Raw genomic sequence first — 26,588 nt, 5'->3', positions numbered from 1 at the left:
TATGTGATTAGAAATCCGGTAAATAGTCTAATTCGGTAGGTCACATTCATGAAAGGGAAGGGGATTGTAGTTACGACGTAAGGAACATATCCGATATCATTTGTGAAATGGTTATTCCATAACGGTCAAAAAGGAAGAAAGATCCAGAAAATATTAAAAGTTAAAACAAAGAGTACAAAAAGAATTACAGACAGAATATTGGAAATATATTGAAAAAATGATCTGTGGCATACCAATAGGCGAGCCTGGTCAATATGAAACAGCAAAACCAAAACCAAAAAATCTATTCAGCTATATCAAAAGCACACGATCTGATAATACTGGTGTTGCACCTTTGAAAAAAGACGGCAAACTAGTCACAGACACTGAGGAAAAAGCGAACATTTTGAATCAACAGTTCCAATCAGTATTTACAGATGAAACAGATGATACCTAGACAAAGGTACAAGCCCCCACCCAAAAATGCCAAAAATAACAATCACTGAAGCAGGTATTACTAAATTACTGTCAAACATAAATCCACATAAAGCTTGCGGCCCGGACAATATCAATGGCAGAGTCCTTAAAGAACTAAAGGAACAAATTTCACCAATTCTTACATTGATATTTAAAAAGTCACTTGATACTGGAGAAACACCTAAGGACTGGAAACATGCTAATGTAGCTCCAGCTTTCAAAAAAGGGGAAAAATACAAACCAGTAAACTACAGGCCAATATCTTTAACCTGCATATGTTGCAAGCTAATGGAACATATAATTACAAGTAACATCATGTCTCACCTTGAAAAACATCACATATTATACGATCTTCAGCACGGCTTCAGAAAATCAAGGTCGTGTGAAACACAATTAATAGACTTCATTCAGGAACAAGCACGATCAAATAATGGTAACACACAAATTGACTTAATCATAATGGACTTCGCTAAAGCGTTCGACAAAGTCTCACATCGTCACCTCCTTTACAAACTCAAATTCTATGGTATTGAAAATAACACACTAAATTGGATTCAGGCATTTTTACAGGACAGAACACAAACAGTAGTCATTAATGGCATTTCCTCCACCTCAGTACCCGTAACATCTGGTGTACCACAAGGAACAGTATTGGGCCCAATACTGTTTCTTATCTATATAAATGACTTACCGGAATATCTAGAACACAGTAAACTTAGACTCTTTGCTGATGACAGCATAATTTAAAGGGAAATAAAAACACAAGATGATTGTCATAAGCTACAACTTGACCTTGACTCAGCAGCTCGATGGGAGTCAGATTGGCTTATGGCATTTCACCCTGATAAATGTACAAACCTTTCCATCTCTCAAAAGAAAAAATAACTACCGGCATAATTACATCCTCCACAATCACATTCTCGAATCAGTTACATCCGCAAAATATCTAGGCATTACCTTACAATCAAATCTGAAGTGGAACAAACATATAGACAACATAGTATTAAATGGGAACAGATCACTTGGTTTTCTAAAAAGAAATTTAAAAATTACAAACACAGAAACAAAATCAAGAGCATACCAGGCACTAGTAAGACCCAAACTGGAATATAGTTGTAGTGTCTGGGACCCCCATATGAAAGAACAACAGATACAATTAGAAAAGGTACATAGACGCGCTGCTCGTTATGTACACAACAACTACGATAACACGAGCAGTGTCACAAACATGCTAAATCAGTTGAAATGGCCACCACTAGCTGAGAGAAGCTTAAAAACCAGACTTATCTTATTTTATAAAGTAATACATTGTCTTGTTGCCATTCCATCGCATATTCTTGAACAAACAGACGGCAGAACAAGACAAAATCATACTCAGACATACAGACACATCCAAAATTCCAAGGACACATACAAATGGTCATACTTCCCCCGAACAATTATTCAATGGAATTTACTACCACAAACTGCAATTGAAACCACCACTGTTGACAGCTTTAGAGATCAGCTAACACCAGCTGTTCTCTCTAGCTTCAAATAAACAAATTCAAACAAAACATGTACATATATTTTTAATCACAATCTGTAAATACAAACACTCCAATTGTTATAAAATATTTTTATAAATTTTGTATAAATTTTTGTCAATCACGCATGCGCAACAACATGTATTCTTCAGTATTGAAGCCTTGTTGACCTTAAAGAAGAAGAAGAAGAAGAAGATATATTAAATTGATTACGTGTCGTTCTCACGTTCTTGCCAAATGTTTGAACTTAATCATGGTTTTTATCAAATAAACAAAGGAATTCTGGGAAATTGAGCATGTAGTTTGATCATACTTATAAATTAAAAACTACTTTTCTGTTGGGATTATTAAAGTTAAAGGATTGACATTGACTTATTTAGCAAAAAAAAAATATTAATGTTCCAGGTACTTACCCAAGTTGTGGAAATACATACACGGTGACCGAATCAAAGACATATGAACTACAACCTTTACTGTCCAAAAATACTCGCCCATGGGATGTACGGAATATTCCAACAATATCTTGGACGGCTTTACCTAATAAGTTGTATACATTGTACATTTTCGACACTGGATCCTTCATTGCACATGGACTTTATATCAATATAAATCAGAATGACATACAGAATGCAGAGGTAATTATTTTTTAGTCATACAAAAATGTTGTATTTTCTTACTTTATAAACTGCCATTAGGCCACACTTAAAATATTTCGGTTTGCCCAAACCCTACCATTACCCACAAAACGGATGCCTCGTTATCACTTTCCAGGAGGAATATTTTATAAATATATCAAAGTGGCATTGTTTTCTGTTGATCATACTGTTATACAATTGTCAATGTAACCATGCCGATGTCAATTTGACTTTTTTTTAAATTAAAAAATTTAACAAAGTGTAGATTCAAAGAACATCCTGCTGACATTAAAGCAAAAACTCCAAAATTCGAATAGCTGTGTTAGAGGAACCCCATTAACCCTGTCAAAGTAATACTGGCTTTTGTAATGACAGCTTATTCCGAAAATGACAGGTAAAAGTAAAAAAAATATAAGCTAATTATGACAGTGGAGCATCAAGCCATTTGAAAAAGGGGGAATGGGGTCTTCTAAACAAGATAAAAAAGGGGGATGGGGTGTTCTAAACAAGACAAAAAAGGAAGGTCCAACCATATGTTCCTAATCGAAAGCTTTAATCGAAAAAAAAAGAGATGGTTCTGACTAACTGGTTCCCCTACTGGTTAAGCAAGAGGCGTTTAATAGTAGGAAAAAAGACAGATCGACTCGTAATCAGAATAATGTATCTGGTTAGTAGGGTGATCTGTCCTTCTGGCATGTTATGAGTTTGACTGTCCCTCTGGTATATGTCGTCCCTCTTTTACATCGTACCCCGTAGCACACCATATTACCCTTTCTGAAATTATAAAGCGTTTTGGTCTAGTACAAAGAAGAGTTTATACATTGTATTCATGTCATTTAATCACGTTACTATCCGGTATATACTCTTTAATTTGCCTCTTGACAAACTATTTGTCAATCTTTGAGACAAAAAATAAATAGTTATACTTTTTCTTTTTTTAATATAAATTGTTTTTATTTTTTATCTTTTTAGGCTATCGTACACTACCATGGACCTAAAAATCCCACTGTACGAGAAAATGCCTACGTGTTCATGTTATTCGAACAGAAAAATAAAATTGTTTTAACCAACGAATGGAATCAAAAACTGAGGCAGACTATGGTATCAACGGCCTATAACACTACAGACGCATTTGAGGAGCTTGATCTAATAGGTATGCACTATGGTTTTTGTTCGTTCCTTTATCTGCCTACTCTGTGTTATAGGGATTGTAAAATTACTTATTTTATGATTTTAGCCTTCCAATTGATGTTTTTATCGTGTATTTTCTATGTTAACTGTGATGTTTAAACATTTAATCCCGCTGCAAATGTTTGCACCTGTCCTAAGTCAGGAATCTGATGTACAGTAGTTGTCGTTTGTTTATGTAATATATACGTGTTTCTCGTTTTTTATATAGATTAGACCGATCATTTTCCGGTTTGAATGGTTTTACACTAGTAATTTTGGTGCCCTGTATAGCTTATTATTCGGTGTGACCTAAGGCTCCGTTTTGAAGGCCGTACATTGACCTATAATGGTGTACTTTTATAAATTGTTATTTAGAAGGATAGTTGTCGCATTGGCACTTATACCACATCTTCCTATATCTTTATATTCATGTGTGTTTATCTCACAAAAAATATATAACGCCGCTACTATGTTTGCGCCTGTCTAAAGTTAGTAGTCTCTGCCCTTTATTAGTGATTGTTAATTTTAGTTTATTTATATATTTTGGAGTGTGGTTCATGTATGACCCAGATCTTTAATGAACTAGTATATAGGGGCTACATGGTTTTCTCGCTGTGGTTGCTTTCGGCTGTATTTGCTCTTTGGTCGGGCTGTCGTTTCTCAAGTATGAGATTCTGACAGAATATTTACTTTGACCGTTTAAAACAAAAACAAAACAAAAACACACTTTATCGGACTAGTGTCATAGGATATATAGCAATTCAGTTGATTATTTGAAAACATGACATTTCCTTAACAATATAATGCTGATTTTTTACGGAGTTATCTCCCTGTAATGTTACCTTCCACTTTAATTGTAGTCATAAGATTTTGTTCTGAAAGGGAGCCCAGACTCATTGGTTAAATAATAATCAGGTTTTACTGTTTTACATTTCATACGATATTATATACTTATTGCTACAGGACCAGTAGCGATGAATTGGCTAACAGCTGTAAAAGATCCATATTCTGTTCAGTATTTTGTCAACACTGGTCTTATTAACAACTGTCCTAACATGGTAACTGAAGGTAAGTGCATTTAGGGATTTATCATTTTTTATCTGGGAGGGTGAACTGGTCAAAATACAGGGTGGATCAAGTTTTTTTTCTTTATGATGAAAAGGGGGGTTCAATTTTGTTTATAAATACATAGTGGGGGATCATTATTTTTTACACATGGAAAACAGTAGTTCACATACTTCAAGAGACAAAATGTCGAGAAGAACATTACAACAGTCTAATCGAAATATTTTTTTAACACCATTCATTATACATATTATACAATTAAGTAAGGAATCACAAGACTTTGAGGATGCAGAAAGCTGTATAGATGCTTGGTAATCCGAATAATTCAGTTATTATACATCTATTTCACTCACTTTGATCACTTAATTAACGAGCAATACTGCCAACTTTTGTTTTAATCATCTAAATTAATAGTTTGAGAGAAATTAAGTATAAATTAAAATGAAATCTACAGCGATTTGGGCAAAATTTTGCATCATAAAATAATATAGTGTAGAGCAATAAATTCTCCAATAAATGATTAAATATTCATCTTATCTGCACAAAAACAGCTGAATATTGATACACAAGATGATTCTGAGATGATAAACATCACTAATACATGTATTTTTTTTGTTTTCATTACAAGATCCCTTTGGGGCCATTTATACCTCTAACTCCCTCAAAATTTGAACTTTTTGGGCTAATAAATCAAAATTTTGAGGTAACTATCAAGGTAACTATCATACATTTATGAATGCAAGGTGACAATAAACGAGAAATTAAATTGTTCAAGCTGAAAGCATGAACTATCCATATAAAAGTTTAGCAACTCAATTGAGGTTTCAATAAGGATCAATAAGGCCTTGCGTAAAACTTAAGTTTAAGCAGAGTTCACGAGAGGGAGATATAATAATAGATTCCTCTTAGTAAATACTGTGTTGTTATTGGCTTGCTACTTAAAGACAATTTTCCCTCAAATATGTGCTTGGACTCATTCCACTGAGAATATTTCATTTTCAATATTTTCGTGAAATATCATAAGTGATTTGCGTGTTTAAATTTTTGGCATTTTTATTAGAGGGGGTCAAATTTTTGAAATGTTCTTACTGGGGGGAGGGGGATCACATAAAAATAGTGAAATATTATGGGAAGATCAAGAAATTCAAAATGACCAGCCTCCCTCCCTTCCCAGGTAAAAAATGATAAGTCCCTTACATATTAAAACAAGTTGCTTTCTTTGAAAAAAAGAAAAGCAATACGTGAACCTAAGACCGTTGACTGCCGGGTCATCAAAAGGTTGTTGCTGAATTTTGTTTGTTTTTTACATGACGTATTTGACTTTGAATATCATATTAAGATAATGATTATGCTAAACACCTAAAGTTTATAGTTTAACTATAAGATATCCAGTTCATTGGATACTGAATGATAAATACATGGTTAAAATATTAGTAAATGAAAAAATGTATTTTCCTGACATAGAAAGGATGCTCAGACAAAAGAAAGTGACTCCGTTTTTACATTTTCTACATCTCGAGAGTATTTAGTGTATTCTAATAGCCAGACACAAATATCACAGTAAATCATTAAAATTTAGTTCTAAATTCCACTTTTGCAGAGTAAATCATGAAATTTCAAAATTATGTTTTCGAGCTGTTATACTAAAAAACTTTCATCCAATCAGAAAACGTGTTCCACCCAAAATAAAATTATTCTATAATGTTTCAGCTTTGAAAAAGAAGAAAGTAAGTTTTATACCAGATGCTGTTGATTTGTCCATATCTTTAGACATCAGTCTTCACACGACAGCTTTACATTTTGATTCATGTTGCACAAGTTATAGATATCAGTAAGTATATTTATCAAGGGCCAACCAGGGAATATGTGTTTCCATTTAATAACGCTATGGTCAAATAAATCACCATGACCTTCTGCCACATTTAAAATATTACTTGTAAACCATGTACAATTAGCTTTTCGTCTGAAATAAGGAATGACTTCGATGACTGTCAACATTTTTCGATATGATTTGTGTATATTTTTATTTCCAAATTGGTGTCATATAAGTGGCGGTTTGAAAATGTTGAAATACAAAGGATGTTAAATGCTGTGTTTTTGTTGATGAAATCCTCGTGATGATTTATTCTAAATGTAACAAATTTATGAAAATGAATTTATTGGTCACAACGTTTTGGAACTTTTGGTCATCAGTGCTTTTCAACTTTGAACTTGTTTTGGTTTCGAAATGTTTTCATCTGCGCGTTACTGGTTAGTCTGTGTAGACGAAGAGCACGTCTTGCGTTTTAATTTTTGAATTTGGTACCTTTTGTTAGCTATTATTCGTGTGTTTCTCTGTTTTATATATTCTCCCATTCATTTGTATTGTAGTCCCGTCATGTAATGTTCTCAATTTAATGTTATATGTAACATTGCCATAAAAGCTGGAGGTTTGACATGGCACAAAACCTGGTTCAACCCACAATTTTTTTCTTTTTAAAATGCTCTGTAGCAAGACAGGAATATGGCCATTATTATATTATAGTTTGTTGTTTGTGTGTGCTACATATTAATGGTGTGTCGTAGTTATCCACTTATATTTGATGCGTCTTCCTCAAATTTTGTTTTGTCTGGCAATTTTTATAGTTATGCATGTAAAGTATCATCTATATTATTATACCATTTGTTTATTATTGTCAATCTATTGTGAACATATAATTTAGAGAACATACAGCTAAACTGAATCCAATTGGAGATGGCTATATCAGTCCTGCTCACGCGAGAAGTGAGGCAACATTAACTATGACTCTTCTGAGAGAGGGTTTACTTTTCATGCCTTCAGGAAACACAGGTACTATTGTAATGGTTTCATTATTTCAAAGGGATTTTACAAATACATATGATTTATCTATAACCCAAGTGAATTATTTGTTATGACATTTGTCGTTCTTCTAACTACATTGTTTTTTTCTAGCCTACTAAGAACACTGTGAACCAGCTTATTTTCGCGGATACTTTATTTTAGGGTTCAGTCCTTCCTAGTCCATTTCGAAGCAATTTCATTTTGCGATGTGCAAATTTACTAGATGTACATTGTAGGTAATTAAAAAAGATCTAAGTTCTACATGTTTGCGACGATTTAAAGTGACGAATATCAATCGCTCGCGAAAACTAGTTGGTTTACAGTACTTTGAATATCTAACACTGGTACAATAAAACGTTTGTGTACAACCTAGCAAAAAGTAAAATCCCCAAAATACTGAACTCCAAGGAAAATTCAACACAGAAAGTCCATAATCATATTTTTGACTTGGTACAGACATTTTCTTATGTAGAAAATAGTGGACATAACCTAGTTTTATAGCTAGCTAATCCGCTCACTTTAAGACAGTCGCACCAAATTCAAGCAAGTGTATTACAACCTTTTCCCCGATTTTGGTGGTCGATAATCATATAGCGCAACCTTTTATTTGTACTTATTTACAAGATCACCATAGTGCGAATGTACTACACGCCTTTTGTTTCGCACATTTTAATAACCTCGTTGTCAGTATAACGTGACTAGTAAATATCTGATAATGTACCTATTGTTAAGTTAAATCAACAGTTTCCATTGGAATAGTAATAATGCATAAGATTTAACACAACTGGGTAAATCGTAAAGTCTCTTAACTTTTAAAGTAAGATTATAACGAATTGTAGGGTCTTTTTTAAAGGGACATCATGAATCAAGAGCAAACACTTGTAAAAGTAAACATTGAAACAACCCAATCTTAAATTTCAATACCATTTATTAATTTTATAACTGATATCTGTACATAACAAAAGAACAGGACTTCGAACAACGACCTTGACCATAAAACAACGAGGAGATGGGTTGTATATCAATAAGATAGCAACCCAATTACAAACAAAAGGCCGGATGACATCTTAATGGTAGCGTAAGTCTTCCAAAACAGTCAGATATGCACACTTATATACACGTATACAATGAATAGTTACTGTGTACACTGTCAGTGTATTGGCATATGTGCAAATGTTTTCGAAAAAGACCCCAAAAACAATTAGAGGGAAAGGGTACCAAGGGTAAAATATAAAACCATAATCGAACACAAAATAATGACATCAGGGTCATAAAGACAAACGACAAACAGAAGAAAAACATAGTATTTCGAATACTACTTTGATCTACTTTATATTTCGCAAAAGTGGCGTAGATAACATGGATGATTTCAAGCGGAAAACAACTAAATAATAATAAATATGTTTCAGATGTACGTTATACTTTACTCTGTGTCGACATATCTGTTCCATACCCAGCAGCCGGAACTCCTGATTTACCTCTTATGCACATGTTCGTTACTAATATCAACGGAAGTGATATTGCATCTGGAGACATAATCCGATCGTACCTAGGTCCAGCACCACCTGATTCTGTTAACCACACCTACATCTTTTTGTTGTATACACAGACTTCAATGCTAAACAAAGTTGACACTCAATCCTATCTAACACAAGGGTGTTCTGCTGGAATAGATGGTCGGTAAGAATTATTTTTCTAAATATGAAGTTACAGTACATGCATCTTAATGAGCCGTAAATATTATATATGGGTTCACTTGCAACGTCACAGTAAACGTATATAGAGGAAAAGTAAAGGGAAAAAAACCTACTTGCTGTTCAATAATCATACATGGTGAAATATTAACATTAATTGTATAGCAAACACAATTTTTAGAAGCCACAATTTGATTCTATACATACATTAACGTTGTTTTTCGGCGGCGTCGTTATATGTTAATATATACATTTGTGTTTAGATCAGTGTATGGGGAGCCACTAGTGATAGGTCAATTGTATTTGAAATTTAGCTGTATTAATATTGGAACATCTCATTTAAATAGGAATTACTTTGCCTGCCCTTCATTCATGTTTTTTTTTATAATTGTTGCGTGTACCTGGCGAGGGGAACTCTAACTTTATTGACATTCAGGAGTCTAGCACTAGCATATCTCATTTTCCGTCGATATTAGTAAGAATGTATCCTTTAGTTATTGCTCATTGACGTTTTTTTATGTCTTCATGTTAAAGTTTAAGTATCATGATCATTTTAGTGGAACCACTTATGATAGGTAAAAAGTTAATGGTTTGCTTTGCAGTTGTATAAGCTTTGACATGCACGTATCTCATTACGACGGAGAGTATTTGGCTCTGTACCATCAGGCATGGTTCATTGACTCTGAATAAGATGTATAGGATACATGATCAAAGAATGAAAAGAACACATTAAATTAATTTATGCTTTCGACGCGCTTTTCTGCATTGTCCTTCATCAGGAACGCTCAAAGCCGAATGTTTTAAAGCAGAGGATGTATAAGTTCCGAAACAGTTGAAGAGCTTTTTGACAAAAATACTAAGCAAAGTATAGCCAAATCCATCTAATGTCAACTTTGCCTAAGGGAGAAGAAACCATAGTTTCTTTATTATACAATAATTTTTAAACGAACAATTGTAGAAAGCTTTGTTATAAATCATGTCAGTACAGAGGTAAATGAACCATAACTGATTGATTGGCCAATCAAACTAAATGGAAATGAGATACAACTCCAATATAATTGACCTACCACTAGTGGACCCAATAAACTGATCTGATTACAAACTTATATATTGTTAACGGAGCCACCGAAAAAGCTAACGTTAATGTATGTTTAAGCTCCAGAAATGGAACGCCATCACTGCCTTATAAGAAGAAACTACTATGACATGATGCAAATGTTGCTTACATGATGCGAATTCTCCTTTATATGATGTGAATTCTACATTACATGATGTGAATTCTTCTTTACATGATGTGAACTCTTTTTTACATGATGTGAACTCTTCATTACATGATGTGAATTCTTCATTACATGATGTGAATTCTTCATTACATGATGTGAACTCTTCATTACATGATGTGAACTCTTCATTACATGATGTGAAAACCTCATTACATTACATAATGTGAAAACTTCACTACATGATGTGAAAACGTCTTTACGTGATGTGGTTGTTTCATAACATGATGCGAAACTTTCCTTATGTGCTGTTAAAATAAAAACCCTTGTACATGATGCGAATACATAATGTATGATGTGAATATTGCAGTACGTGATGCTAGAACTGCATTACCTGATGTGAACGTCACCTTATAATTTTACGTCATGTGAATTGTTTAATGAGACCATTTAAGGGTTCAAAACTTGATAGAAGCGTGCTTTGTGTTTTTTTATTATTAGGTTTTGCCGTTTGCGGTATTCTTGTGCTCCATAACTCCTTAACCCAAATCTGTGCCTATATTCATTATAAACGTTTTGTTGCACAGTCCATAGGCTTGTTAATGATAAAGGATTTGAGGCCATTCAAGGGTTCAAAACTTTATAGAAACGTTCTTGGTGGTGTATTTTTATAGTAGACTAGTGTTATTGTACCGGAGGGGGTTGGTGACGACACCTCCCGGGACGTGTAGTTGCCAGTATTGTGTCCCTATTCGACCATCGGGACACCTGATGTCAGATTATGGCTGACCAACAGACAATTAATCAAATGAAACTATGTTTAGTCACAAATGTACCATTATTGCGGACAAACAAGAGTCAAAAAACTTTCTTAAATGGAGTTCAAAAATAGAGTAATTTCAAATGTAAAGGGAAAAATAAAGTGTTCACAGAGTTAGTCTTTTATAGTAAAGTAAATTGGCTTCGCGTTGTGTTTTAATTAAGTAGTTAAATTGCACCAAGAAGAGGTGACTAACTCTAGCGAACTGCACCGAAGTGGTGACTAACTCTAAACTCAAGTGGACTGATACAGTCTGACGAGTATTTGGAGGAGACCGACTCCGACTGAAAATCAATTAAAATCCTTTTATTGTCATTAAACCGGATAACTTTTACATTAAAGGTACGGAAGACAAATTGAATAAACTAATATTCAGAAAACATTACAGAAACATCAAAAGTTTTAAAATACTAAAACAGTTAAATAAACAATCCTTACTTTTATCTCACTATGAAGTTTAAATTAAATTATCCAAAAGTAAGGGAAATTAACTAGGCACATTTATTACACTATTATTATAAGGTTTATATTTTAGGAAACCTCAGTATTATATTCTTAACGTTTAGAATTATTACCAACGAAGTTGAAGGGGTCTTTAGGTTTGTACTTTGTCCGTCTGTCAGAATGTCTGTCCGGGAAATTAGCTTTTGGTAAAAATATTACAGTCATTTCTTTTAAAAGTAAAATTCATTTGAATTAGGTTTCTTAATTTATTTTCAGAAATGACTGTAATATTTTTTCTGTCCATGAAGAAATAACTTAAAAAATTTGGTGAACACTGAAAAACGCGCGTAACGGGTTATTCAACAGTGTGCACCACATTTTTTATGTTATTTCGAATAGACAGAAAAATTATATACTATCAGTATTAAGTTTTTTCTATATATATGTATCCGAGCAGAGAACAAACACTGTTGATGTCTTAAGCCTTTTTGAAACTAAATTTAATAAAAGAATAGATGCATATAAATCAAGATGTCCAATGTTATTGTCAACTAGAAAGAATGTTTAGCATTGATAAATCTCAACTATACAAATTATTTTTTATAACTTAATAAGTTAGATCAGCTGTTTATTTCCCTGGATAATCAGTGGAGTGTAGCAGGGTAAATCAAGAGAAGATTGGCTTCTTGGTGAAACTTGTAACAAGCAAGATTAGAAGAATAAATACTATTATGTTGTTAAAAAAAAAATATATATATTGCAGTCTTTTCTTATAATTTGATTCTAAATTCCATTTTAAACCGTAGAAAACCATGAAAAAACTTTGATGACGTCATGGTCAAATGACTAAATTATGTCTATGGGCTCATAACAAAATAACGTCAGCCAATCAGAAGACGTACGTGTTACATCCAAAATTAAATTATATAAATATATATAAAAAAATGACTTATACTTAAAGGGAAATTTTAAATATGACACGGCCATGCTTATATAAGCTCTAAATGTATAGCATCACTCATAATTTACAGAAATTTTATATTCAGCTCCCTTTAAATGCATCTAAGGATGTACTTAGTTGAAATTTTAAAAAAATCCAGAAACTAAAATTGATACTATAACTCGAAAGAGCGTCAGCTAAGGAAGCTAAAAAAGATTGATAGGCCATAGAGCTCCTTTTTGAGATATTTCAAGTTTAAACAAGAGGCTGTAACAATGACCTCAAACCGGATTAATTAATATTTATTTGTGTCCTGGCAATATCACAAGAACCATTACTGATGAAAGGTGAAAGTGAAAATTATCAATATCAAATTTGACCTCCATTTTGTCATCAGTATCAACGTATTAAAATTTGAAAAGCTGAGATTGAATGGTTCATTAGAAAATGCAACAACGTGAATGGAAACACCATTTTACAATCTTTCAAGAACCATAAGATAAGATAAGAGAATTTTTTATTAACCAATCATGGTGCCCAAAATTTAAGCTATACAATCAAATGAATGAATTACAAAATAAAGCACAGAAAATGATTAGAATGATTGAAGTACATTTAGACAACAAACAACAACAAAAAAAACAAAAACAACACATGAATACACATTAACACTAATTATTAATTAACCTGATATAAACCAAGTTATTGACAAAACATATTTGTTAAGGGTGCCACTGTGACCTGGAGAAATTACATAATTCTTTATAGTACTAGGTCTATGGGAGACAACTCCTGATCAATTTTATTTCCTACATATATCTATATATATTTTTCTTCTTGTTTTTTTCTTTTTTTAAACAACAATATTTTCTATAATTTTCTTTCGTTCTTCAAAAAGGGAGTGCAATAAATAAGACAAGTTTGAAGTTACAAACAAATCTTCAGATGAAAGAATCCAAACAAATTTCATTTCATCAGATAATCTTGAAACATTTTTGAATTTGGAATTTAAATTAGATAGATGTTGAGATCGAGTATCTTTTAGAACAGGATATTTTAAAAGAAAATGTAGTTCGTCTTCAACTGCGTTCTTACATAGCTTACACTTTCTGTCTTCAGAAACTCCTGAACGGTAAAAGTCAAAATCGTCATTTAATTGAACTTGACCTCTATTTTGTCATCAGTAACAACATATTAAAATTTGGAAAGCTTTGGTAGAACAGTCCATGCGAAAATGCACGGACACGACTGGAAAGTCCATTTTTCAATCTTTCAAGAACCATAACTCCTGAACGGTAAAAGTCAAAATCATCATTATTGAACTTGACCCCCATTTTGCCATCAGTAACAACATATTAAAATTTGGGAAGCTTTAGTTGAACGGTTCATGAGTTAATGCACATACAACATTTGATTGCAGCCCGCCCACCCGCCCGGCCGCCCGCCCGCCCGACCGCCCGTCCGACCGCCCGCCTGACCGGCCGGCCGCCCGACCGCCCGCCGTACATCCCCAAATTAATAACCGACATTTTTGTCACAAAAATCCGGTTAAAAATGGCGTGAAAAGGCTGACTTAAATTTTACCTTTTTGCATTGGTATTAATTGGATCTCAAAATTATCATTTGAAGATTTTTATGAAAATATTTTACCCTATAGCTTTGGAAAAATCTAAGGAGTCTGAATAATAATAATAACGTCCGAGAGGTCCCGTGTTCTTATAAAGATGTTTTGACATAATGAAGTGTTCACATAACGTCATATGTGTTTCTTACCTCGTAATACCCATTTGACATTACGGTGTATATATTTTGGCATAATGTAATAGACATACGACATAAAGATTTTTTAACATAACGTAAAGAAATGTTCGCATCATGTAATAAAACTTTCAGATTAGGTAATGAAGCAACCACATCACGTAATGAAGTTTTCACATCATGTAAAGAAGAAACCACATCATGTAATGAAGCTTTCACATCATGTAATGAAGTTTTCACATCATGGAAAGAGGAAACCACATCATGTAATGAAGTTTCACATCATGTAAAGAAGAATTCACATCATGTAATGAAGAATTCACATCATGTAAAGTAGAATTCACATCATGTAAAGAAGAATTCACATCATGTAAAGAAGAATTCACATCATATAAAGGAGAATTCACATTATGTAAGCAACATTTGCATCATGTCATAGTAGTTTCTTCTTATAAGGCAGTGATAGCGTTCCATATCCAGATGTGCATTGCTGTATAATTGGTTTCTACTCAATACATGTTCACCATTACTGAGCTGATGATACTTAACTGTTGCCATGTCTGTAGCAACATTTGTATTTTACGAACAACACTAGCTACAGGAAAGATATATCTCTGTGTCAACAATTTAATCAATAACGTTTTATTATTTCACCTTAAAACGGTTATGTTTTTTGTTCTGTTAATAAATTGCTCTCGTACATAACGGGCGTAAAAGCATGTATTAATCTTCATTTTCAATTGGACACATAAAAACATATTTATCTTCCTTGAAATTAAATAGTATTTGCAAGCTGAAATGGATTCATTAAGTAACCTTCTTTAAATCGATACACAAGCCGACCGAATTTTTCTGACTACTGTGTCCATATTTTACCCGTCCCATTTTTTATTTTCCTCATTTCCACTGTTTTATCTTTTTTGTTTAAAATGGAGTGATACAAGGAAAACATGAAATGTACAAAACAAACACCAAGAGACAGATTATTCAGTCTAGATGCAATGGGTGATATAATATATGTATTACTGACTTGTTGCACATGATTTATAACTGCTGCATGTATTAAGATATTAGTGATAATAACAATCATACGTTCAATGTTTACCCGCATTTACTCTCCAGATGTTTATTCAACGTAACACGCTTTGTTGATGGTTCCAATCTGAAGCTTGTTGGTTCCACGTGGTTTCAAGCAACAACTGATGAATACATCCGGTATACGTATGTTAACAGAGGAGACGATGCGGACAGTGTATGCAACAATATAAATGGTTACGCTAATCCATGTCCAGTTACAGGTATTGTAAAGTGTAGTGTGTTTCAAATTCTTTAACACAGGCGGAATTTTATTGTAAAAACCAAAAACACAAATTTTTCATATCAAATTTGATAATCATTTGTCCTTGATTTAGCAAGGTTACTTTTATTATAACAGTTAAATACACTTAACGGCACTTTTTTTTTAAAGTTTAATCTTTAAATTTCAAGTTTCAAATGTTGTTTATTAAATGATACATGGTCAATAATTAATCAACAAAAAAGTATCTTAAAAAGTTTGCAACATCCATAGAAAGGATGCTCAGATAGAGACACCTCATACGGTCAAAAGAAAACATGCCAACAGAAGACAACTTCCCTTTACAAATTATGTATTCCGACACAAAGCCGATGCTTATTTGCACTTTCTTAAACATGTCACGTATTCGGCGAAGTATTATAGTCTTTGACTGTTCTCACAACCGTGACGCTGTTGAATATATATGATGTAAATATTTACATAAAAACAACATAACAGTTGAAGAAAATTCATAACAAAATAGGTAAAATCTTGAACAAAAGTGACAAAAATCTATTTTCGTATAGGAATTGACACTGATGTTTATGTCACACCTACGATAGTAGAGGGGCATTCTGTTTTCTGGTCTGTGTGTCCGTCCGTCCGTCTGTCCGTCTGTCCGTTCGTCCTGCTTCAGGTTAAAGTGTTTGGTCATGGTAGTTTTTGATGAAGTTGAAGTCCAATTAACTTGAAACTTAGTACACATGTTACCTATTATATGACCTTTCTAATTTTAATGGCAAATAAGATTTTTTTATCCCAATTTCACGGTCGATTGAACATAGAAAATGATAGCGCGAGTGGGGCATCGATGTACTGGGGACACATTCTTGTTTTATACGTGTAACGGTACTGGTAAGTATTATTAACAAAATATTCCTTGGACTCCTAACTCTAATTTTTTCAATAATTGTACACATAATTTCTTCATTATAACGGTATCTGTACAAAAATATTATTATAGTTTGCTAAAAAAATTCTATTATGTTATTTACAGCATCAAATGACTGCTCCCCTGCTAATATAAAGAACGGTCTTCAGTATTGTTTGAATGGTATTTGGAACAAGGCTAACGACAATAGTGCATTCTGGTTTGGAAGTAATTGGGCGAGTATTTGTGGACCTAATCCATTTGCCGCACCTTACTGCACAGTCATACAACAGCCTTACACACCACACAGTCTACTTAACACAATGTATGGATTGAACTGGAATTTGACCGTGAATCCACTTAAACAATACCTACATATAACGTATCAATCACCCACAGGTAGGTTCTATTTAAATTTTACTGAGTGGAATTCTAAGAGGCACAATATGAGTCATTTTGTTTTAACATAATTAAAAGCAACAAAATCAAAAAATCAAAAAAAAAATGGCAAAACTAGGGGTTCCAAAATTCACATAATCTAAAAACAAATGTAGAATATAAAAGGAAGCACTCTACCTAGAACAAATCATTCCTTGTACCACATATTTTCACATTCATACACTTTAAACTGTACTTCTCAAACAATTGAAAATTAATTTTCTATTAATAAAAAATGATTTCAAGACCTGGCAAACAATTTATCTCAGTCATGATTTGTGTTCAAATAAGCAAAAAGCTTCTATGAAATTAAGCTTGTACTTAGATATTTCTTAAGTTAACAACTGCTTCTATTAGATCATTAAGGTTTAATTGATTCCATCTACATGCTAAGTAAAATAACTTGTATCATTTAAGGGTCATATCCAAGCTGTGGAAATACATACACGGTGACTGAATCAAAGACGTTTAACCTTGAGCCGTTACTGTCGGAAAACACTCGGCCATGGGATGTACAGAACTTTCCAACAATAACATGGACGGCTTTACCAAATAAATTGTATACATTGTTCATTTTTGACGCTGGCGCCTACATAAATCATGGTGTTTTTATCAATATAAATCAAAATGATATACAGAATTCGGAGGTATATATTATTATTTTTTTATTATATATGTATGCTGTTTTTTCTTACATTTAAATTATCAATTATAATTGTGAAAAAAAGTAAATGTCAACAGTAAAATGAAAATAAATATACGCAATATATACTTTTACATTCTACATTGGTTAGAGGTATAGGGGAGGGTTGAGATCTCACAAACATGTTTTACCCCGCCGCATTTTTGCGCCTGTCCAAAGTCAGGAGCCTCTGGGGTTTGTTAGTCTTGTATTATTTTAATTTTAGTTTCTTGTGTACAATTTGGAAAATATCACCATTATCACTGAACTAGTATATATTTGTTTATGGGCCAGCTGAAGGACGTCTCCGGGTGCGGAAATTTCTCACTACATTGAAGACCTGTTGGTTACCTTCTGCTGTTGTTTTTGGTATTTGGTCGGGTTGTTGTCTTTTTGACACATTCCCCATTTTCATTCTCAATTTTATTTTAATAATAGTTATATGTTTTTTTTAAAAGCAAAAAAAGTACATGTTATCGTTTCAACATATCATAATTAATGTCAATAACGACCAACTGGCGTAATCACATTTCAGCATGCTTTAGCTAGTCGTAAATTTATGAAACTATATTACACGACGATATAACACTAGATATAACATAGAAAAACAACTGCAGCGCACACATTTCAAGAAAAACAATTATTTGAGTTTCCTGAAAAAAATAATCCATCTTTACTCAGTAAACTCTATTCATTAAAGAAAACAAATGGTATTTTACCACCACTCTTTAATTGCTACAAAGAGATTAACAAATCATACCATACTCAGTATGCACATAAACTATAATTAATTCAGTTTACACATATGGGTGGAAACTGAGAAAAAATAGTTATCGATGATACAGTACATTAGATTCGACAAAAAGAGTTAGACCTCTTAAAGTAATGCAAGCAAAAGTAATATGCATGTCAACACCGAAGTGCTGACTACTGTGGTAGTGTAACCCTCGAAAATGAAACGTCCACCAGCAGTGGTATCGACCCAGTGATGTAAATTTAAAGTTCACAGCATACAATATACCTGATAAAATCGTAGGCACAGAAATCAAAACATTTTGTATATATATATAAATGAGATAAAAAAAACAAAAAAAAACTATATCAGATACTGAAGGTCGTGGCCTCGGGCTCTTGTTGCATCAAAACAATTTTTTTATTAGTTTTTGTTTGCTCCTCCGATGAACATGTTCGCACTTAAACTACATTTAATTTGCAACTGAACACTAAACAGCTATCTATCGATCTTGAGATAAAACAAAATCTCATTTACTTTGTTTTTTAACAACTTGTATTTTTGTAGGTTATCAAACCTTACAGTAACCCTAAAAATCCATCAGTAAGAGAACAACCCTACGTGTTCTTGTTATTCGAACAAACAGATCGAATTATTTTAACCGACGAGTGGTATCAAAAGCTTAACCAGACGATGGTAAAAGAGGCCTTTAACTATACAGAAGTATTTCAGGAGCTTAATCTGACAGGTATGCAAATTATGTGTTTTTTTAATCTCATTTATCTGTCTGCTCCGTGTCATCAAGACTATTTAATGACTTCATTATAACCAACACGTTACTGTCAAAATCCCACAGATCATAATTATACCCCCGCTTTAAAAAAAGGAGGTATACTGTTTTACCTCTGTCTGTCCTTCCGTCAGTCCGTCAGTCAGTCCGTCCGTCCGTCCCATTAATATTTTTCGTCGCATTTTTCTCAGGAACTACCATACAAGGATTTCTGAAATTTGGTTCAGGGTTTATCTAAGTCAGCTATACCGTGTGATGCGTTTTCAGATTGATCACTTGACAACTTCCTGTTTACCGAACACTTGTATGATTTTACACATGATAGCCATGTTTAAAATTTTCGTCACATTTTCTCAGGAACTACAATACAAGGATTTCTGAAATTTGGTTTCTGGATTTATATGTTAAGTCAGCTATACCGTGTGATGCGTTTTCAGATTCATCACTCGACAACTTCTTGTTTACCGAACACTTGCATATTTTACACTATTAATATTATCCACTTGCGGCGGGGGTATCATCAGTGAGCAGTAGCTCGCAGTTTCACTTGTTGTGTATCGTTTTTGTATCGGAGTATATATGACTAAGGGTATCCGTTGATAGTTATAATGATGGTAAAGAGATTGTAAAGTCTTCGTGAACCAGCTGTTTCATTTGTGTGGTCAACATAAACAACTAAATGAAATAAATTTTAATTTCAGAAACTATTATCCGAATATAGTGTATACAAATGCTTTTTATTTGTACTTTTTGTACACATTTTTGTACCTAGTTTAGTGCTATTTATTTTTTAAAATCTTTCTATCCCCTCTCTGTCAAATGATTGTCTTCTACTGACAACACAGAAAAGACAGAATATATTGACAGTTTTTCGTATTTATAGTATGATGCTCCCCGAAAAAAAAAGTTTGTAAAACAGCAGTATCACCACTATTTCAGGACTATTACATTAATAACACATAGCTGAGAGGGTGATAGAGCAGACTGGTACCCCGAGAAAACATTGTCAACCGCGGCGAGGCCAATCAAAATATGGCATTTTTACGTGATGTATAATAACATAGATTATCATGCATGAGCACATCAGAGTACTCATGAATTGATGTTGTTTTTTTTCAAACGTAGGCGATATACTCCTAAGTCAGATAATATATATTTTTGTACTTACTTTAGAATGTTATATTTATTGGTACAGGACCAATAGCGATGAATTGGCTAACAGCTGTTAAAGATCCCTTTGTTGTACAGTACTGGGTTAATGTTAATTTAATTAACAACTGTCCAAATATGGTGACTGAAGGTAAGTATATATTTATAGGTATAGAGGGAGGATTGAGATCTCCAAAATATGATTAACCCCGCCATATTTTTGCCCCAGTCCCAAGTTTGGAGGGTCAGACCTTTGTTAGTTTTGTATGACTTTTAATTTCGATCAATTATATGTTTTGAAGTTTAGTATGACGTAAGTTTTCATTAAACCAGTACACATGCTTTAGGCGTCTGCTGAAGCCCGCCTCCAGGTACGGGATTTTCTCATTTTGTTGAAGACCCATTGGTGGTCTTCGGCTACTTTCTGCTCCTTAGTCGGGTTATTTTCTCTGTCACCCACATTTTTTTTGATCGCTTTTTCCCTAACAGGGAACTTGAAAAGTTCAAGTTTATTTTATAACAATTATGTTAAAGGCCGTATGGTGACCTGTAGTTTTTAACCGCTATGTCAGTTGGTCTCGGATGGATATATGTTTCATTGAAAAACATACAAAATCTTTGTTTTATAATTAATTATCTACATGTTCCTGTTCCCTAGGATAGCAAATTGAACAATGTGATACAATTAGCCATCCTCATTAGCCAATGGTTGCTATCCAGGTCTCATAAAAACAACGTTGAACAAGTAACTAAATATATATAGAATGTAAATTCATTCCAATCAACAATACAACATTTACTTCCGCTGATCTTACGTTTATGAAATATGGCTGTTTGGACTCGCCATCATATTTTTTTTCACATACTGTTTTCAGTGTATTACATTGCATTTCCCCTCTAAGAAATTAGTGTACCATTCTATATGTTTCAGCTTTGAAAAAGAAGAATATAAGTTTTATACCAAATGATGTTGACTTATCCATGTCATTATACATCAATCTTCACACGACAGCCTTGAATTTTGAATCATGTTGCACAAGTTATAGATATCAGTAAGTAAATAAAGCCACAGTATTATACCGTTGTTCGCAATTCATAAATCGATTTAGAAAAAAACCAAAACCAGGTTACAAACTAAAACTGAGGGAAACACATCAAATACTATTTTTTTAATATAAGAGCATAACTACGACTCAACAGAAACAAAGCATTAAAATGTAACACAAAGACACAAACTATAATATAACAATGACCATTTTCCTGACTTGGCAAAGGACATTTTAATAAAAGAATGGTGGGTTGAACTTAGTTCGATGTATCTTTACATAATTTATCAAAGGTGTAATTGGACCGCTCTTTTCCAATATGTACAACGTTGCAATCATAAGATACATCACCATTGCGACTTGTAATGTTTTAGAGATGAATTTTATATTATGTTCAAATATTTACCCTTTTTAAATAGACAAAAACTACACTACAGAAGTAAAAAAAACACACTTAATTTGTCATTGGAGATGTTTTCATTCTTGAGCTGATTACTTTCTGAAACGATTCTGTGTTTATATTTATTGCCAAGTGTTAAGATATTTCTGTAATACTTTCAGAAAGAAAGAAATCGTGTATCCTTTTGTGTGTCGTTTGATCCTCCGTGACGGATATGGATAGAATGAAAATAAAAATTAAAAATATCACAAAACTAGTGTGAAAACAACCTCATAAAAACTGATTAACGCATATTGATATGTCCTATGTGGTATTAGAAGGGCTTTTGTTGACATAATTGACACGGTAATCAAAGCAGGTTAAATGCTGTGTTATGACGAAATCCTCATTATCATTTTTATTATGGATATTATAAGTTAGCTTTATTCCTGTTGTTTTGTTGTAGTTGCAACGGCATTTACTCTATAGTTTTTGTTAACTCAGCGAGACGATTAAAGAATATCAGTATTTTCATAATAAACTTTAAAAAAATTAATCTGAACACGATTTCTTATTATAACGAAATATACAAGTGTACAAAACTCAAATAAAACACCACCTCCCACCAAATTGAAATTATTGAAATATTTGAAATTTTCTGACATTCTATAATTTTAGGGAGCATACAGCAAAACTAAATCCCATTGGAGATGGCTATATCAGTCCAGCGCAAGCGAGAAGTGAAGCAACATTAACTATGACACTTCAGAGAGAGGGCATACTCTACATACCATCATTTAAAACGGGTACAATTTGAATTGGTGAAATCATTTTAAAGAATTTAAATTGCTACATGTCTTACAGCAAAGTGAACTATTCATCAATATATTAATTTACAATATTCTCGCTGTTCTGCTAACTGAACAAATTTTCAATACTTATTACATGATTACTTGTTAATCCGACAACTTTAAAATAAATCGTTTGTTTTACAAGCTGAGTGTAATTTAACCTGTCTTTGACTGTTATCTTCGATTTTGGTGGTCGTCTAGAAATTATGCATGCAAATCTGTTAAGGATCACAATCATACAAGTATAGTGAACGCTTTTATATGCACTCAGATAGATAACCTTGTCAATTCTGTCATCAATACTACTTTACAAGTATCATGTAGCCATTTTCTGATCCTATTTATTTTGTCATGTGTATCACAAACCAATTCGCGATCATTATATATTTAGCAACAGGGACAAAGCAATAAACAGTTAGTGTTTCCTTTTAAGATCTATTTAAGCAGAAAACCAAAAAAAAAACTGTAATTTATATATTTCAGATATACATACTTTACTATGTGTCGACATATCTGTTCCATACCCAGCAGCTGGAACTCCTGATTTACCTCTTCTTCACATGCTCGTTACTAATATCAACGGAAGTGATATTGCATCTGGTGACATAATCCGATCGTACCGAGGACCTGCACCTCCTGATAATGTAAACCACACGTACATCTTTTTGTTATATACACAGACTTCAATGCTAAATGAAAATGAAACTACGTCCTTTTTAACACAAGGGTGTTCGTCTGGTATAGATGGTCGGTAAGCATTATTTTGTTTTAACTATAGATCATTTGATGATATAAAGTGATATATGACATACATCTAGTATCCTTAACTATTGAATTTGGGTTTACTAGCAACATCACAGTAAATAGAGGAAAAAAGTCACGCGAAAACACGATTTGTTGTCCCAAAAGCAAAACAACCTTGTAGCAAGCAAGCATATGATTCTTTTCTTTCATTAACGTCATATTTTTGGAACAGTGACGTCGACAATTTACAAATTTGTGATATGGTTAGTTGATGGGGAACCACTAATGGGAGGTCAATTTATATAATTGGTATGAAGGTGTATTTGTGTTGGAACATCCCATTTTAATAGAGATTTTTTTTCAAGCCCCTCAGTCAAGATTTATTATTTTGTGCTTAGTTTACATGTAAAGGTGTATGATTTGGAATGATTTATGATAAATCAATTGTTGTTGGCATGCATTTATATCATATCTCATTGTCTATCAAGATTATAAGGCTCTGATCCATTAGTTATTGTTCATTGACCTTTGATGCCTACATTTTAACGTGGTTTTTTATTTTGTTGAGGGGAACGACTTGTAGAAGATCAAACAAATTTGTAGGAGTATTGATATGCATGTATCTCATAATAGCAGATTTGTGTGGCCCTTCAAATTCAGTCATGGTTCATTGAGTCTGAATATGATGAATGTAATAAAGTTTTCCCATTTTTATATCTTGCCCTTCTGTACAATAAAACATTGTTTAAATTACTACTGGAGAAATAATCGTCAATTGTTTTAATTAATTGCGTCTTGTTCATTCACCTTACAAATTAAAGCAGTTATGTTAATTTTTTGTTATTTATTTACCTCGATTTATTTGCAAAAGCATGAATCCATTGAAAAGTATAAAAAAAAATGTGTTTCTTCTTTCAAATTAAATAAGATGCGCAAGCTGACATGGTATAATTAATTAGCTACTTGAAAAAAAAATATGCAATGGTTGAAACTATATATTTATTACCCACTTATTGCACGTGATTAACAAATTCTGTATTTATTTAGAAATAAAAGATATGTATATACATTTTGCCACTGTTAACACGTATTTGTACTTTTCAGATGTTTATTCAATGTAACACGTTTTGTTGATGGTTCCAATCTAAAGCTAGTTGGTTCTACGTGGTTTCAAGCAACAAATGATGAATACATCCAGTATATGTATGTTAACAGAGGAGATGACTCGGACAGTGTATGTAATAACATCAAGGGTTACGGGAATCCTTGTCCCGTCGGATCAACAGTTATTGTCAAGTCTAGTATGTTATCTGTTTTTGTATTGTGCATACTGGCTTTCATATCATTCACTAAATGAATTTACAATTGAGGAGCACCAACCGTTATAATCTGGAAATATGAAAATGAAATACGTAACCGAAATAATTTTATTATATTATGTGTGCAAACAAACACATGTCTCTCGTGTCCAATTTCTTTGAATAATGAGATGATATTGAATTAACAAATCACTATACACTACTTACCATTTCATGATATTTGTTTACAAGCAATGTGACTAACCATGCCTGTCACATTATTTCTACCGGCGTTGTACATTTCGAATCTATCATCAAAACAAGTGCCAAAACAAATCCGTTTTGTTTCTCTCTCTCGTTTGATCATTTTAGTGTCATCAGTTGTGTATTATTATGTAAATGTGCTCGTAAAAGAAATACTTTGTAAAATGCCTCTAATACAGAATATAAATGTATGATATTGTTGTTAATTAAATTCCCTCGTTTAATTGGCAATTAACAACACAGGCATTATTCTTAGCGTTATCATTGTAGCGCTATAGATCATTGTTCACAAATAATAGTGCAATAAAATAGTTGAAGTTGGTGAAAAAACACTTTTTTTTTATAAAGTGTATATCTTGCAACGTAATAATTTATCTACGCCTTATATAATTTCTGAGATATCTTTAACACTATTGTCTTTATGTGTGCTATGAGTCGACGTTCTTATTATATGTACGATTTAAGTGTTTGATATGTCATTCATCAGTTCATAATTTCATTTATTTCATTCCATCTACTTTCTAATTCATCATATGACGTAAGACTGAGACTGACAAACGCCTAAATGCACGTCACTGCACAATTGAAGACACACAACTACACACATGTATGCTTCAGCTAAAACTTTGCACGCGTTTAATGTATATATATATATATATGGTTTTAATATTACATTGACTGCTTTTTTGCGTTTCTTAGTGGGCGCTTAAACACTTACAAAATAATTGCGATATGTATTTACTGTTTAAACAAATATAATATACAGTTCCCGGATAGAATTTCATTTTGTAAAAATTATGTCAAAATATATGATTGTTTCATTTTCAAATTCATTATCAAGAGTCGAGACGGCTTTTGCCCTCTTTTTATATGGTTTTCAAATGCAAAAAAACTTAACTGCACCTATGAATTGTTTTATTTGCATAATGTATTTACGGTGTTTTTGTAGTGCTTTGAAGAACTTATAGATCTATCAGTTCTTGGTCTATATTTAGCTTGACTTGTTATAAATAGATTATGAAATCATGTATTTGTTTTCAAAATTTGTTTGAAGATTTTGTTTATTTTGAAATAAAAATGTATTTTAAATAGTTTAATAAAAGTGGCACTTAGTCTCTGTTTGACACATAGCTGATGGGGTGATAGAGCAAGCAGATTGTGACCCCTTTAATTTGTTTTTTAATATATTATTCTGCATTTTCTTTTTAATTTCAAATTCAATGTAATAAACTATAACGTCTTAAACATAATATCCATATCATTCGGGTTTTATTCACAGAACGTACTATATATTTCATTTTTGTTTATACATAATGGTGATATATTTATTACTTACAGACTGTCAATGTCACAAGTTAACTTAATAAAGAATTTCAAATAGTGTTTTGGTTGTTATCATGGTTATATCATACTTTATAATATAAAATTAGTTTAGTA

At 32.7% G+C, this 26,588-nt stretch overlaps 1 protein-coding gene across 1 annotated transcript in view; it reads left to right on the top strand.

Moving 5' to 3' along the window:
• Window positions 1-26,532, top strand: part of LOC134681437 (uncharacterized) — a 31,298-nt gene extending 4,766 nt beyond the window's left edge. The window contains exons 3-17 of the mRNA XM_063541069.1: window positions 2,388-2,617; window positions 3,590-3,770; window positions 4,751-4,855; window positions 6,563-6,683; window positions 7,555-7,682; window positions 9,104-9,374; window positions 15,693-15,868; window positions 16,904-17,176; window positions 17,633-17,862; window positions 19,198-19,378; window positions 20,616-20,720; window positions 21,501-21,621; window positions 22,673-22,800; window positions 23,329-23,596; window positions 24,694-26,532. Of these exons, the coding sequence (XP_063397139.1) occupies window positions 2,388-2,617; window positions 3,590-3,770; window positions 4,751-4,855; window positions 6,563-6,683; window positions 7,555-7,682; window positions 9,104-9,374; window positions 15,693-15,868; window positions 16,904-17,176; window positions 17,633-17,862; window positions 19,198-19,378; window positions 20,616-20,720; window positions 21,501-21,621; window positions 22,673-22,800; window positions 23,329-23,596; window positions 24,694-24,946 (2,771 nt within the window). The 3' untranslated portion in view covers window positions 24,947-26,532. The remainder of the gene's footprint in view (window positions 1-2,387; window positions 2,618-3,589; window positions 3,771-4,750; window positions 4,856-6,562; window positions 6,684-7,554; window positions 7,683-9,103; window positions 9,375-15,692; window positions 15,869-16,903; window positions 17,177-17,632; window positions 17,863-19,197; window positions 19,379-20,615; window positions 20,721-21,500; window positions 21,622-22,672; window positions 22,801-23,328; window positions 23,597-24,693) is intronic.
• Window positions 26,533-26,588: the final 56 nt, after the last annotated feature.

Source organism: Mytilus trossulus, chromosome 8 (genome assembly GCF_036588685.1).
Source record: "Mytilus trossulus isolate FHL-02 chromosome 8, PNRI_Mtr1.1.1.hap1, whole genome shotgun sequence".
In the NCBI taxonomy this organism is placed as follows: Eukaryota; Metazoa; Mollusca; class Bivalvia; order Mytilida; family Mytilidae; genus Mytilus; species Mytilus trossulus.
This window is presented reverse-complemented; position numbering and strand designations above follow the sequence as displayed.